Genomic DNA, 14529 nt, shown 5'->3' with positions numbered 1-14529 from the left:
AGCCCCTAGCATTTTCAGATTTCAGCCGTTGTCGTCGTCTCATCATTGTCGTCGACATCGTCGGCAAGTCCATTGCATCTAGACCATAGTACCAAATTTGTGCAATCAATAGCATAGACCTCTCTCGCCATAGAGAGGGGGGCCCTTGGAGGAGGGTTTGAGAACCGTTTGGTGTCGTATTCTTCTCTCTCTCTCTCTCTTTCTCAGTCTCAACACCTTCATTCACAGTGTCATTCACTTTGTTTGTGATCATTTGCAGTCTCTCACTAAAGGAACGGAAGGCTCTCTCTTCCGTAAGTAAAAGGAACCCTTGAGGACAGTTCGGAGCACTCATCTTGAGCAAAGTTCAACATTCACTTCCGCTACACCTTACAGTTGGTGGGAACTCTTCTTTAAAAATAGGCTAGTTGTCAAGACTTTGTAAGTCTGTAAAACTTCTTCTTCTTCTTCTGTTGCTTCTTCTTAGGCTTTTGGCCCTTTGGCCGAGATCTGAAGGCTGGCTCCGTTCTTCAGTGGCTTGACAAGTCAACAATTTGTGACATCCCCCCTTCTTGAAAGAAAGTAATTGTTTGCGATTACAACATATCTGCAAAAGAACTCAAGTTAGCTCAAAAATTTCCAAGGGTCATTCCGAGGGACAATCAATTTGCTCTTTTTTTTGTTAAGGAGTTGGCTTCTCCTTTCGTCCTAATCGGAACTCTTCATATTCCGGCATAGTAAAATTAGCCATCACACCCAAACTGCATTGATCTTCCACGGGTGTCTTGATGCACTAAAATTATAGACCCAGGCAATCTCATCCAATTAGGAATATTCAGTAGTTGGCACATCACAATGCAACACAAATGCTCACATATACATGTTACAAGACATAGAAACATAAAGTCACCGATGAACTCTCCTCCCGCATAACCTAACAAGGTTCGGGCCGGGAGATATTCAACGACTCCCTCATCACTCCTCTCGCATAACCTAAAAAGGTCCAGGCCGGGGGATAGAGGCCTTTTACAACCGAACGTCCCTAGATTGCAACCTTCGTCGTTTGGAGGTGCTGGAGTAACCACTGCTCAGACTTCTTAATACTCCTCCCTCATAACCATCCAGGTCGGGGCCGGGAGTAACAACAACAATACTTTTAAAGCACCACAAGGGTCCGGGCATGAGTATGAAGTAGCATTTTCAAACATCATTTCTCACTACTCCACCCGGGAGTAAATCACCAAGCATTGAAACCAATATTCAAACCAGAGTCAAACAGTTCAAATTGGTACCAAGACAGCTTCAAAACAGATACCATTTATTTCAAACAAATTCCAACAGGATCACCAAACAAGTTCTTAAACAAAATTTAAACTTAAAAAGCAGTCTCGACATTAGTCGAGCTCGAAAAGTCGACTGACCATCCATCCTGAAACGTGCCTAAAAAATTAGGATTAGGTTCCTTCCATGAGGTCGTAGCTGATCACAGTATGGTCCATAAGCGCTTGAATAGTCGAAACAAGCCTTGACAGACAATGTTCTTGTGGCGGATGGTAGCCGCAAGATATACCAATCACACTGGACCTCCAAGGTTATCAACTTGAGAAGAGACACCTGGTGAGAGATGTCCAAAAAACTTCAAAGTCGTAATCTGCTAGGGTTTCTGTGACAAGCATTTCAGGATATCCCACTTTGCCAGAAGTTGCCAGAAACCATATAACTTGGGCAAAAATTTTCTTGAAAGCTTGCCAAGTCCTTGGAGTAAGCGGCTTGGTAGCTATAAATATCCACCACTACATTTGAGAAAAATAGCAACTCGAAACAAATTTTGATCCTTCTATTGCAAGTGATCTTAATGGCTTATGCCTTGTAAGACATGAGTGTTGAAGACGGGAGCGTGCACGATGCGTGATAAAGTAAGGGTGGGAGTGGCTAATAACTCAGCGATCGGGACCCAAAGATACTTCAAATAAGATCCCAATAGACTTTGGAAGTGCCAGTTTGCTCTGTCTACTCTTTTGTAGGACCTGTATACTTTCAGAAAAGCACACGCCTGATGCTCTGATACCATTGTCACAAGACGGGCACCACATGCCAATAGAAAAGAACAGATTGAACAAACTTTTAGCACTTTAATAAACTGAAAGAGAGAGAGAGAGCACGACACGAGACGGGGAGTGGCGAAGCTCCACCCCAAGAGAGCATTGGCCGCAAACGCTGGCGCTCCTTTTGGTATTTCTTTATTATTGCTGATTCGCAAAGTACAATAGCCGGGGAGCACCTCCTTTGCAATCTGCGTGTTGAAGAGTGCCAGAGAGGGCCTCCAAGGCTCATATTTAAAGGCCCAAAGCTTAAAAGCATTAAATATGAAAAGTTGACCCCAAAAAAACACTCTCCTAAAATTTTGGGATTTTTTCTAAAAATCCACCGCGAATTGCAGAACGTCCGTACAGGTACCATGTCATCATATTTTGCTGTGCAAAGTCTTCTGAGTGTGTTTTGCTTTATTTTAATGCCTTTATGTCACTTGGGTCCCATCGGACGGGGTCTCGTAAGTTGGTGGGAACTCTTCTTTAAAAATAGGCTACTCGTCAAGACTTTGTGTGTTAAACTTCTTCTTCTTCTGCTGCTTCCTTTTAGGGTTTTGGCTCCTTGGCCAGGATGTGAAGGTTGGCTCCGTTTTTCAGTGGCTTGATACGTGAGCAGTTTGTGAAGCGAGAGAGGGTAGGGAGGGGCGAGGGGGATTGGATAGGGATGAGAGAGGGTAGGGAGGGGCAAGGGGGATTGGATAGAGGCTAGAGGAGAGGGTAAGGATGAAGGGGTAGGATAGAGGCAAGGGTGTACGGTATGGGCGAGAGAGGGTAGGGAGGGGCGAGGGGGATTGGAAAGGGACGAGAGAGGGTAGGGAGGGGCGAGGGGGATTGAAACGGGGCTAGAGGAGAGGGTAGGGACGAGAGAGAGGCAAGTGAACTAGATAGGGGCGAGGGACAGTGGTGAGGGGCGAGGTAGTTTGAAACAGTAAGATATGCGGGAAGTCCGCCGAATGTAGGAAGATGCAAGGGGAGGAAGTTACAGGGTATATACTGTACAGTTTCATGAATGGGTTTAGTAGATACAATCAATTGGGCATCCATCCAGGTGATCAGATCAAAACGGCTTTTGTGACTCCCTTGGGTATTTTCATTTACACTAGAATGTCTTTTGGGTTGAAAAATACTCCACCTTTCAATCGCACAGTGTATCTCATCTTTTTTCCTTTGCTTATGGATCATCTTTGCATATTCATGGACGATTTTTCAACCTTCTCGGGTGCTCAATGTTCAACACTAGTGGAGAATCTAGAGGAGCACCTCACTCAACTCTTCCTTAGATGCAGAGAGACACACCTAAAGCTCAATCCGAACAAATGTCATTTTTTGGTCACTGAAGGTACACTTTTAGGCCATGTGGTGTCTGCTAAAGGTTTAGCGTTTGACCCAGAGAAGATACTAGCCATCTTGAAGTTGCCTCCTCCCATCAGTCTTAAAGGTGTTCAGAGCTTTGTAGGCCACACAAGCTATCATTGTAGGTTTATACGTATGTGTGCCCAGGTAGCTCAATCATTGACCCGGCTCACCAGTGCTATTGTACCCTTTGAATGGTCAAAACCCGAGGTTAAAGCATTTGCATACTTCAAAAAACGCCTCATTGAAGCACCTATTCTAGTTGCCCCCGATTGGTCTCTCCCTTTTCATGTGCATACAGATGCCAGTCAACTGGCTGTGGGTGTTGTGGTGACTCAACCTAGTAAAGAGTTTAACTTGGATCGCCCTGTTCACTATGCAAGTCGACTGCTCACCAAAGCAAAGCACCACTATAGCACGACAAAAAGGGAAGGTTTGGCTATTGTATATGCTCTACAAAAATTTCGTCACTATTTATTAAGGGTCCACTTCACAATTATTACTGATCACCATGTCCTGCGCTATCTGCTTAATAAGCCGCAAGTAGCAGGTCGAGTATGGCGGTGGCTACTTCTATTTCAAGAGTTTGATTTCGAAGTAGTACTCCGGCTTGGCAAACATCATGTCATTGTTGACCACCTCTCTCGCATTCAAATAGGTGAAAAAGCTACAGGGGTTGCGGATGACTTTCCAGATAGTAGTCTCTTTAAGGTGGATACCACTCCAGAATGGTACGGCGATGTCTTGCATTTGCTATCTACTGGCCTGTACCTAGAGAATGCGCCTCCACTACAGAAGAGAAGATTGCTGTTGAAGTCTAGGCCGTTCACTTTGATTGGAGGCCAGCTCCTCAAGTCAGGACCAGATGGTGTTCTGAGGCGTTGTGTCTCCCCTCATGAAGTTGAGCATATTCTGGAGGACGCCCAGTGTGGTCCCAGTAGTGGCCATTACCCTGGTCACATCACCGCCCAAAAGATTCTACAGAGTGGTCTATGATGGCCCTATGTTTTTCGGGATGCAATTGCCTATGTGAAAGTCTGTGATGCATGTCAGCGTTGTGGACCTAAACCAAGCACGCAGTCTAGCCGTCCTTTGCAGGTCTCTATGGCATGGCTGCCCTATGAGAGATGGGGGATTGACACATTGCTTTTGGGACTGACACACTTTCTTCTGGATGACTTTGGTCACTGGTTTCAGCTTGAGGATCCGGGAAAGAGGGTGTATCCACAGGCAAGGGTTGCAGAGGACCACATAGCATGGCATCAATGTGGTAGCTTCCAACCACTGCACTAGGTCTTCGTCGGACCCGTCAGGTGGGGTAGGCTACTCTTGGGCGGGGTTGGACTGTACTGACAAACGATTGTGATGAACTATTGGATCCATGCCTCCTTCGAGTCGAATTGGTTGCATGGGGGAGCCCGGAGTATGTATCACATGGCGTCGTTTCCCCAATCATGAAGTGCTTTAGTGTGCCGCAACCATGGTCTACCAATAAGCAAAGGAAATCCTCCCTCCACCTGGGAAAGACTGACCACCACAAAATCCAAGCTAAGGGTGAAGTCTTGTACCTTCAGAGGCACCTTGTCTACCATGCCCACTGGATAGACTGTCCTCTGGTCAGCCAATGTAACAGTGAATGGAGCAGGCCGGGTAGGCTGTAGACCAAGGATCTGGTACGAAATTGGGTCGGATTTGATGAGGCTAAGGCTGAAAACCCCAAGCGCTGGCAGATCTGAGTTTAATTTTGCAAATTTTGGAAACTCTGAAGTTGTGGCTAAAAACGTTGGTATTCTGATGAGAAAACGGAGAAGTCCCCCTTGATGCACTGCTCACTTGTGCCTAGAGACCTCTGCGTGCTTTTCTGCCTTCCCTTCAAGCGCCAACGCCCTCCCTTTATGCTTCCCAATTGGTGGGTCGAGCAGCCCCTTAGGAGACCCCACGATTTGCATTTTTAAGTTTTTATGGGCTAAAGTCATCATTATTTAAGTGACCCAATGTAACAGACTTGGACACTCCAAGTCAAGAATCAATCACGAGAGCACCAAAATAACCACTTCAAACAATTCACAGATCACAATAGATTTGCACAGGCCGGCGGAGTTCCGTGCCTAGAGATATTGGCCCCAAAGACTGGCGCCCCTTTCGGTATTTCTTTTTGTATTAATCAATCATCAAAGTACAAGAGAGCGGTTAGGGTTTCACTCTCAGACTCTGCGTCCAGATGCTCTGAGAAGTGAGACCCTCACCACTTATTTAAAGGTTACAAGGGATGCCCAAAAGCAGAGCCCCAAAAGCTTTCCAGTTAAAAGCATACTCTCTCAAGCTCTTCTCTTTTTTTTATTAAAAAAAAAGCATTCTCTTCCTTTCTCTTGCGTAGAGTAAAAAGCAAGATTCGCGTCGCTCATCATTTTATATATATATATATATATATATATATATATTTTAGCCTCCGCGATTTCCGGAAATTAGGGTTTTCTGCAGAAATTAGGGTTTGCAGGAATTTTAGGGTTTCTGACAGAAATTAGGGTTTCTACTGTTCGTAGTCACGTCTTTACTTTGTGACACCCAAAAAGAGTTGGTTCACACGCACTTAGCGAGTACCGGTTCGTGCATTGGAAAATGCTCATGCTGTGGGTTCTGGGTGGTAATGCTCATGCTTTAGGCTGTGCAATTAGAGGGTATGTAACTACTCTAAGTGCTTGGACATGCACGGCCTGCGCACAGGCTCACAGAGGTGCCAGAACACTTCCTAAGCCCTAGAAGTAGGAACAACTTGTCCACGTACACATAGGGCTAGATGTGCACGTAATATTGTAACTCCTACTTCTAGGGTTTAGGATAGCCTAGGAAGTGTTCTGACACCCTTGTGAGCCTGTACGCAAGACGTGCATGTCGAGGCACTTTAGATTAGTTACATACCCTCTGATTGCACATGAGCATAGCCAATGTCTGCTACGTGTAGGCATTGGGGAGTGTTCCCATACAATTGCATTAGTACCGAGCCTAGGTATTTCTCTGCATGTGAATCACCTCTTATAGTAGTTCATCCACTTATTAATAAGTGACATTTTACCATCATTTAGAAATCGTGGGTTTTTAAGTGGCATTGCCCTACCCAGATTTTAGCCCGTATTCTCAACCGTATGTCAGTACCCGCAGTACAAGTACGAAGTACCCGCTGTCCCTCAACAGTAACTCTGGCGTTTTGCACCAAATCAGCCAACGTTTTCAGAATTCAGCCCCTCATACCCGATCAGCTAGCGTTTTCAGATTCCCGCATCAGATCAACTAGCGTTTCTAGAATTCAGCCCAAGAGAGCAGATCAGCCAGCGTTTTCAGTTTTCAGCCCATCGTCGACATCAACGTTAGCAAATCAGCCCATAGCCTCGTTGTTGTTCGTAGATCATATCAGTCCCATTATCGTTTTTGCATTTCAATTCTTAGCCTTGCAGAACCAAGCATCTACATCAAAGCTCCCATCAGGATCTCAATATCTAGGACCATTGTATCAACATTTGTGCAATCTAAAGCAAATACTTCTCTAGCGATAGAGAGGGGGCCCTTGGAGGGGGGTTTGGGACCCCATCTGCTGTTAGTCTTCTCTCTCTCTCTCTCTCTATCACTCACCACTTTCTCTCACAAAATCATTCTGTTTCTCTCTCTAGTCTTTTGCACAACTCTCATGAAGTAAAAGGAACTCTCTCATTCAATAAAAGGAACCTTGAGTATGCACTGAGCACTCATCCTGAGCATTCACCATCAATCACTTCCGTTGCACATAACAATGTATGCCCAGACAGGTCAATAGTTGCATACCCTCACTTGCATAGTATATTTATAGAGTCTATCAGGCATTTAGGCATATGAACAATCACTTAAAGTCATTTCTTAATAAGTGAATAAGCCAAACATTATGAAGTCGTGGGGTTTTTGGCATGCTACCCGGCTCAAGATTTTTGCAGTATACATGTGACCCCCAAGGTGGACACCCTAGCAGCGGCCTAAAATTGAATACACCTCGATGGATTTGCAACTATCAACTTGTCACCCAAAAAAAATGCCATCTTGAGCACCGGTTGCCTCATAGAAAGGATCACACTACGAACAAGAATCCCCATTCGTGATTTATGAGCACATTACAAGATTTTACAAGATAGTGAACTTTGGAACACACCCTGTCACAAACTGTTGACATGTCAAGCCACTGAAGAACGAAGCCACTGTGCAGATCCCGGTTAAGGGGCGTAAACCCTAAGTTCCTACCAACTTATGGGACCTCGTCCGATGGGGCCCAAGTGACACAAGAGAAAAAAATAAAGGACCCACCCACACACAAATGCGTGGAGCTGATGACGTGGCATAATTGTACGAAATTTCCGGATTTTGCTTGACATGCTGATGTGGTAGAACCATACGGATATCCGGATTTTGCGTTGTTGATGTGGCAGACTTTACGGATTTCCGCAGATTGTGCTGGCTGTGCTGACGTGGTAGTTGTACGCATTTCCGTAAATCACGCTACTGCTTTTTGGGCCAGATGTTTTTGTACCAGATGCTTTTGAGTTTAAGGCTTTTCATGCAAACTACTTTTGGGCCTAGGGCCTTTAAATATGAGGCCATGGCTCATTCTCTGGCATGCTTCTAGACGAAGTTGTAGAGGATGGAGTACCGGCTTGTACTCAGTTGTTGAAATGTAAAGAAATACCGAAAGGGGCGTCAACATTTGGGGCCAATACTCTCTGGGGTGGAATTGCGCCACTCCGTGTCGTGTGATCTCTCTCTCTTTCAGTTTCAGTTGTTATTGAAGTGCTGAAGTCTGTTCAGTCTGTTCTTTTCTATTGGCACGTGGTACTTGTCTTGTGACAGTGGTATCAGAGCATCACGCGCGTGCTTTTCTGAAAGCATACCGTTCCTACAAAAGAGCAGACAAAGTAAACTAGAGGACACTGGAATTTTATTTGAAGTATCTTCGGGTCTCGACCCCGGACTTATTAGTCATTGCAACCCTTACTTCATCGCGCAACGGGTGCGCTCTCGTCTTCATCGCTTATGTCTTACAGGGCATAAGCCAAAAAGATCACTTGCAAGAAGGATCCAAGATTTGTTTCGGGTCGCTGTTTTTCTCAAAAGCAGTGCCATGCAGATGTTGATGTCTATAGCTACCAAGCTGCACACTCCAAGGACTTGACAAGCTTTCAAGAATATTTTTGCCCGAAGTTATATATCTTCCTTCGGAGTGCAACTTCTGGCAAAGTGGGGTATCCTGAAATGCTTGCCATGGAAACCCTAGCAGATTATATCTCGAAATTTCTCGACATCTCTCAGTAGGTGTCTCTTCTCGAGTTGATAACCTTGGAGGTCTGGTGTGATTGCTATATCTTCGGACTACCATCGCCGCCAAAGGAACACTGTCTGACCGAGAGCTAATGGACCATGTTGTGGTTGGCTACGACCTTATGGAAGGAACCTAACCCTAGTTTTTGGTGCAGTTTTCAGGATGGAAAGTCAGTCAACTTTTTGAGCTCAATTGATGTCGAGATTGCTTTTTATGTAAGGTGCAGCGGAAGTGAAGGTTGTACTTTGTTTAAGATGAGTGCTCCGAACTGTGCTCTAGGGTTCCTTTTACTTGCGGAAAGGAGAGCCTTCCGTTCCTTTAGTGAGAGAGTGCAATGGACACAAACAAAGTGATGAACACTGTGAATGAAGGTGCATGAGATTGAGAGATAGAGAGAGAAGAATATGACACCAGAATGTTGTCAAACCCTCGTCCGAAGGCCCCACTCTCTGTGGCGAGAGCGGTCTACTATTGATTGCACAAACTCTACAATGCTTTGGACTTGCTGACGATGTCGACGACGATGAGGACAACGACGAGACAGGCTGAAATCTGGAAACGCTAAGGGCTGAAATCTGCAAATCTTTATCTGCTGAATTCTGACTCTATGTTGATGATGATGTCGATGGCGACGATGCGACGACGACGCGCTGAAAACCCAGATACTGAAATCTGCTTTTCCGGGCTGAATCTGCAAACTACGCTGGATCTGACCGTGCGGCGAGGATCTGCTGCAGGAAGGTGAGATCTGCGAGGTTCGGGACTTCTACTTCGGCGTCAGACTGCTGAAAACTCAAAACGCTGGTGCTTCTGATGGTTCCGTCGCGGTGAATCTGCAAAACGCTGATTTGTCCTGTTGATCCAAAAACGCTAGGGCTGAATTTCGTCCTGATGCAAAAACGCTAGGGATCTGCTAGTCTTGCTGTTGCAGGGCTGATCTGCAATGCAAAACGCTAAGGCTCTGCTGTCGATGAAAACACTGGGCTTCTGCTTGGCAAAAACGCTAGGTATGCTGAGGGGGGGGGGGGGGGGGGGGGGGGGGGGGGGGGGGGGGGTGTTTTGGTCTTGCTGAGAAGGTGCTTGCTGGATTTCTGGTCCCTGCTGCCTCTTCTGCCAGAAAGTGCTAGCGCTAGGTTTCCTTTATATATATCATTGGTCAAATTGCCCTACCCAGTTCTCAACAAAAGTCACTTAAAAATAATAAGTGAAAAATGTCAAAAATAGGAAAAATAAGTCTATGCACTGTAAAAATGCTCCTGATGGGTTCTGATGGAAATCTGATGATCAACCTGTGTACAACCAATGGATATGCATGTAATTCTAGTGTCTGGACATGCACGATCTGCGAACAGACTCACAAAAGTGCCAGCTCACTTCCTAATCTAAGTGAACTGAACCCATGTCATGAAGTAGCTTGTCCACGTCTACATAGGGTTAGATGTACATGTGACATTTTAAGTTTGAATTTAGTTTTAGTTCTGTTTAAGAACTTGTTTGGTGATCTTGTTTGGAATTTGTTTGAAATGGATGGTATTTGTTGTCTTGGTGCCGATTTAAATTGTTTGACTCTGGTTTTAATACTGGTTTCAATGATTGATGATTTTTACTCCCGGGTGGAGTAGTGAGAAATGATGTTTGAGAATGCTTGTTCATACTCATGGCTCGGACCCTTGTGGTTATTTGTGGGGGGAGTATTGAATGCTTAAAAAGTATTTTTGTTGTTACTCTCGGCTCGGACTTGGATGGTTATGCGGGAGGAGTATTAAGAAGTCTGAGCAGTGGTTACTCTTAGCACCTCCAAACGACGCAGGCTACGGTCTGGGGGGCATTTGGTTGTAAAAGGCCTCTATATCTCCCGGCCCGGACCTTTTTTGGTTATGCGAGAGGAGTGATGAGGGAGTTGTTGAATGTCTCTCGGCTCAGACCTTGTTAGGTTATGCGGGAGGAGTGTTCGTCGGCGGCTTTATGTTTCTATGTCTTGTAGCATGCATATGTGAGTATTTGTGATGTGCTAACCACTGTATATTCCTAATTGGATGAGATTGCCTGGGTATGTAATTTTAGTGGATCAAGACACCCGTAGAAGATCAGTGCGGTCTGGGTGTGATGCCAGATGGCTAATTTTACTACGCCGGAATATGAAGAGTTCCGACCTGGACGAAAGGTGAAACCGACTTCTTGACAAAAGAGCCAAAAGGAGAAGCCAACTCCTCGACAAAAGAGCTGAAAGGAGAAGCCAACTCCTTAACAAAAAAAAAGCAAACGGATTTTCCCTCGGAAATTTTTGGGCTAACTTGAGTTGCTTTGCAGATATGCTGTAATCGCGGATGATTACTCTCTTTCAAGAAGGGGGGATGTCACAAACTGCTCACATGTCAAGCCAATGAAGAACGGAGCCACTATGCAGATCCCGGTTGAGGGGCCTACCTAAACCCTATGAATAAGCAGACAAAGAAGAAGAAGTTCCTACCAACGTATGGGACCCTGTCGGATGGGGCCCAAGTGACACAAGAGAATAAAATAAAGCAGGACCCCCCCCCCCCCCCCCCCCCCCCCCCCCCCCCCCCCCCCCCTCCACACACACACAGACACACACACATGCGTGGAGCTGATGACGTGCCATATTGTACGAATTTCCGGATTTTGCGTTGCTGACGTGGTAGACTATACGAATTTCCATTGACTGCGCTAGTTGTGCTGACGTGGCAGTTGTACGGATTTCCGTAAATCATGTTGACTGCTTTTTGGGCCATATGTTTTTGTACCATATGCTTTTGAGTTTAAGGTTTTTCATGTAAACTGCTTTTGGGCCTAGGGCCTTTAAATATGAGGCCATGGACTCATTCTTTGGCATGCTCCTGGACGAAGGTGCAGAGGATGGAATACCGGCTTGTACTCAGTTGTTGAAATATAAAGAAGTACCGAAAGGGGCGCCAAGGTTTGGGGCCAATACTCTTTAGGGTGGAATTCTGCCACTCCGTGTCTCATGTGCTCTCTCTCTCTCTCTCTCTCTCTCTCTCTCTCTCTCTCTCTCTCTCTCTCTCTTTCAGTTTCAGTTGTTATTGAAGTGCTAAAGTCTGTTCAGTCTGTTCTTTTCTATTGGCATGTGGTGCCCGTCTTGTGGCACACCCTGTCCATAATCCGGCCAACATCAAAGGACCTTCAACAATGTTAGAGAATATAAATTTGCAACTCACAGATAGTTGATAGAGTTAGTAAAGACTTAGCATATAATAGATAATAGATATCATGAAACAGTATGAGAGAGAATCCGAGATAGAGAGGGATGGGGAGAGATGGAGAGGCGATGTGCCATGCATGTGTGGCCAAGTGTCCGCCTGCCTTGCATGCTTTGCTAGTTTGAGGGTCGCCAGCTACAAGTGTCTTCCTACCATGCATGTGGCACCAATGTGTCCATCTGTTGCTATATTAAGCTAGTGATCACCTCAAGCTCCTCTCTCCTAGTCGCCTTGGAGCACTTCAAGCACCTGAAGCTCCTCAAGTTTCTCGTGCAAAAATTCAGCCCACATAACAAAGACATGAAACCATTGTAGATAGTCATCACTATCCATGGCTTTGAGCCAATTTGTTGACATTCCCTCCCCTTCAAAGAAGAGTAATCGTCCCTGATTACACTTGTAGGGACAACATTAAGTTTAGTAATCATGGCTTGCAAGCATGTATGCAAATCATTCCGTCAATACATCACGATGCAGTATGGCCTACACATACCATAAAGCATTCATTAACATGAAGCTAGCAACATAGATACTGTTTCATTGATGTTTCCGTGACACGTCATCCCGGTTAAGGTCGGTACTCCCCCCAATGAATCAGGAAATTGGTTTTTCGTATTTTTCACCAGTATGTGGCAAGGATAAAATCAATACCTTAAGCAAGGATTGGTCATATCTCAAAATCTGGATTGCGTCTTTTGTGCTGAAACATTAACTTTAGTGCGGATTGGCTATGTTTTAAAGTTGGCTTGCTAGCTTATAGAAGGCAAAAGAACTTAGAGATGGACTGTTTTGTGCCGTTTTTGCATGAGCAGAATGTTCATGAATGGAGACCTTGGAGAAATTCACTTAAAGAGATTGAAGGAAAATTTGGTTCGGCTGTGTTGCTGACATTTGTCTTTCTACGTTTTGTTCTGTTCCTGAATGCCATTCTTACATTACTCTGGATAGTTTCTATTGTGATTCCTTTTCTGATCGATCCTCCGAAAAGCTTCTCTTGGAGACACTTTTTTGATATTGGTTTCAAGAGTTTCTTTCAGGTATGATTTACCTTCATCTTTTGATGAGTTCGATTCTAGTGATTTTATGATCTATACTTTCTGTCCTGAGTTTCTGGGTAAAAGAATGGATGAAATTGCAAACGTATGTCAATGAAATATAAAACGCCTCTGTTATTATCAGTAGGTATCTTTATGATTTAAGTGGATTTTTTGGTCTTTCTATACAGCATGAAAAAGCAATTATCTAAAAATCAATTTGGTGACAACGTCCCTGGCCTCGCTCTTCATAGTATATTTGACACTCTGTATTCTTGTTCAGTGGTGACTGCATCAGCTGTACATGTTGTGTATGCATTGCGTAGATTCTATCGGTGAATTGCATCACATGTTGGAAGTATCTTTGAATTTCAACTCAAACAATTCTAGTGCATCAAGAGTTACAAATGGATGAGATGACTAGATAGGTGGGCATCAAGAGTTTGGTACAAGGTTGGTGAGGTCACTGAGATCTGGTTGAGATGGCTAGATAGATTGTTAGGATATGAATGTCTGAAATCCGGTGAGGGTTAGGATATGTGCGGATCCATGATTTGAGAATGTACTTTCATTTTGGGGTCGTCATCGGCATGTCTGCTTGGAGTTAGTGTCTACTTAAAAATAGGTTTTATATATAGAAACCAGGAAATTCTGTTTTGGGGCCTATTGGATCGGAAACTCCGTTTCCAAAGTTGTGTTTTATACACAAAATACCTATAAAAAGCCGGTTCTAAACTGCTCCAATGAAATGAGCAAGCTGTTTTCGTCTTTGATGGCCTTGTCGGTCTTGTTCCCGTTTCCCGTTCCAATTGATTGGTTTTATGTCTGTTTTGTAGGCGTATCGAGGGTGATTACTCTCCTCTTAAGGGGGGGTATGTCACAACTTGGATTACGTGACATGATCGAACCCAAGGGAGAGAGAGAGGGTCAAAGCTGGCAGAGCCAGAGCAAAGCCGCATGGCCCGGGATCTATGCCATGGATCATAGGGGGCTGGACAAAAACTGTTGACATGGGCAGATCTGGGCTGGAATTGGTAACTTTGTGGTTGTAAAAGTTGCTTTTGGGGCTTTTTTGGCTAGTCCCTATAAAAGAGAGGCCAGGGCGCCATAAGTCTTCAGATTGCGACTTGGTGGATGACTCAGAGGAAGTGCGTGCGCACTTCGACAATTGTAACTTTGATAGTTGTCCATAAACACTGTGAAGAGGAACTCTGCCTTTTCCGTGTCATCTCAAGTGTCCAAATTTGAAGTGTTTGAAGTTTACAGCTCGTTTCCAGTTATTTTAAAGTCTCTTACATGATTCTCCCATTGCATGTGGTGCCGGCCAGTCATAGCCGTTACATATTTGACTGGTCTTTCAACAGATTGTTGATAAGTAGGTTTCTGTCTGGCCTTTGATTCCGGGAACAACCATCTCCTTCATGGCTGGAGGCTTTGCCTGGTCAATGCATGTATTGTATCTTGTTAATTGGTGGGTTTGAGCTTTATGCCGTGCTAAA

The 14529-nt window shown here is 44.8% G+C and overlaps 1 protein-coding gene across 3 annotated transcripts in view; it reads left to right on the top strand.

The window, feature by feature from the left end:
- LOC147460243 (uncharacterized) overlaps window positions 1-14529 on the top strand; it is a 178606-nt gene that overhangs the window by 31283 nt on the left and 132794 nt on the right. For 2 of the 3 annotated variants that reach the window (XM_086511324.1, XM_086511325.1), the window contains exon 4: window positions 12809-13033. The exons of the other annotated variant lie outside the window; for it this stretch is intronic. In XM_086511324.1, the coding sequence (XP_086367450.1) occupies window positions 12809-13033 (225 nt within the window). The remainder of the gene's footprint in view (window positions 1-12808; window positions 13034-14529) is intronic. 3 annotated transcript variants of the gene reach the window in all.

This window comes from Adiantum capillus-veneris, chromosome 4 (assembly GCF_014529385.1).
Source record: "Adiantum capillus-veneris isolate H3 chromosome 4, ASM1452938v2, whole genome shotgun sequence".
NCBI lineage: Eukaryota > Viridiplantae > Streptophyta > Polypodiopsida > Polypodiales > Pteridaceae > Adiantum > Adiantum capillus-veneris.
The sequence above is the reverse complement of the archived record's forward strand: the minus strand, read 5'-3'. Positions and strand labels throughout refer to the sequence as shown.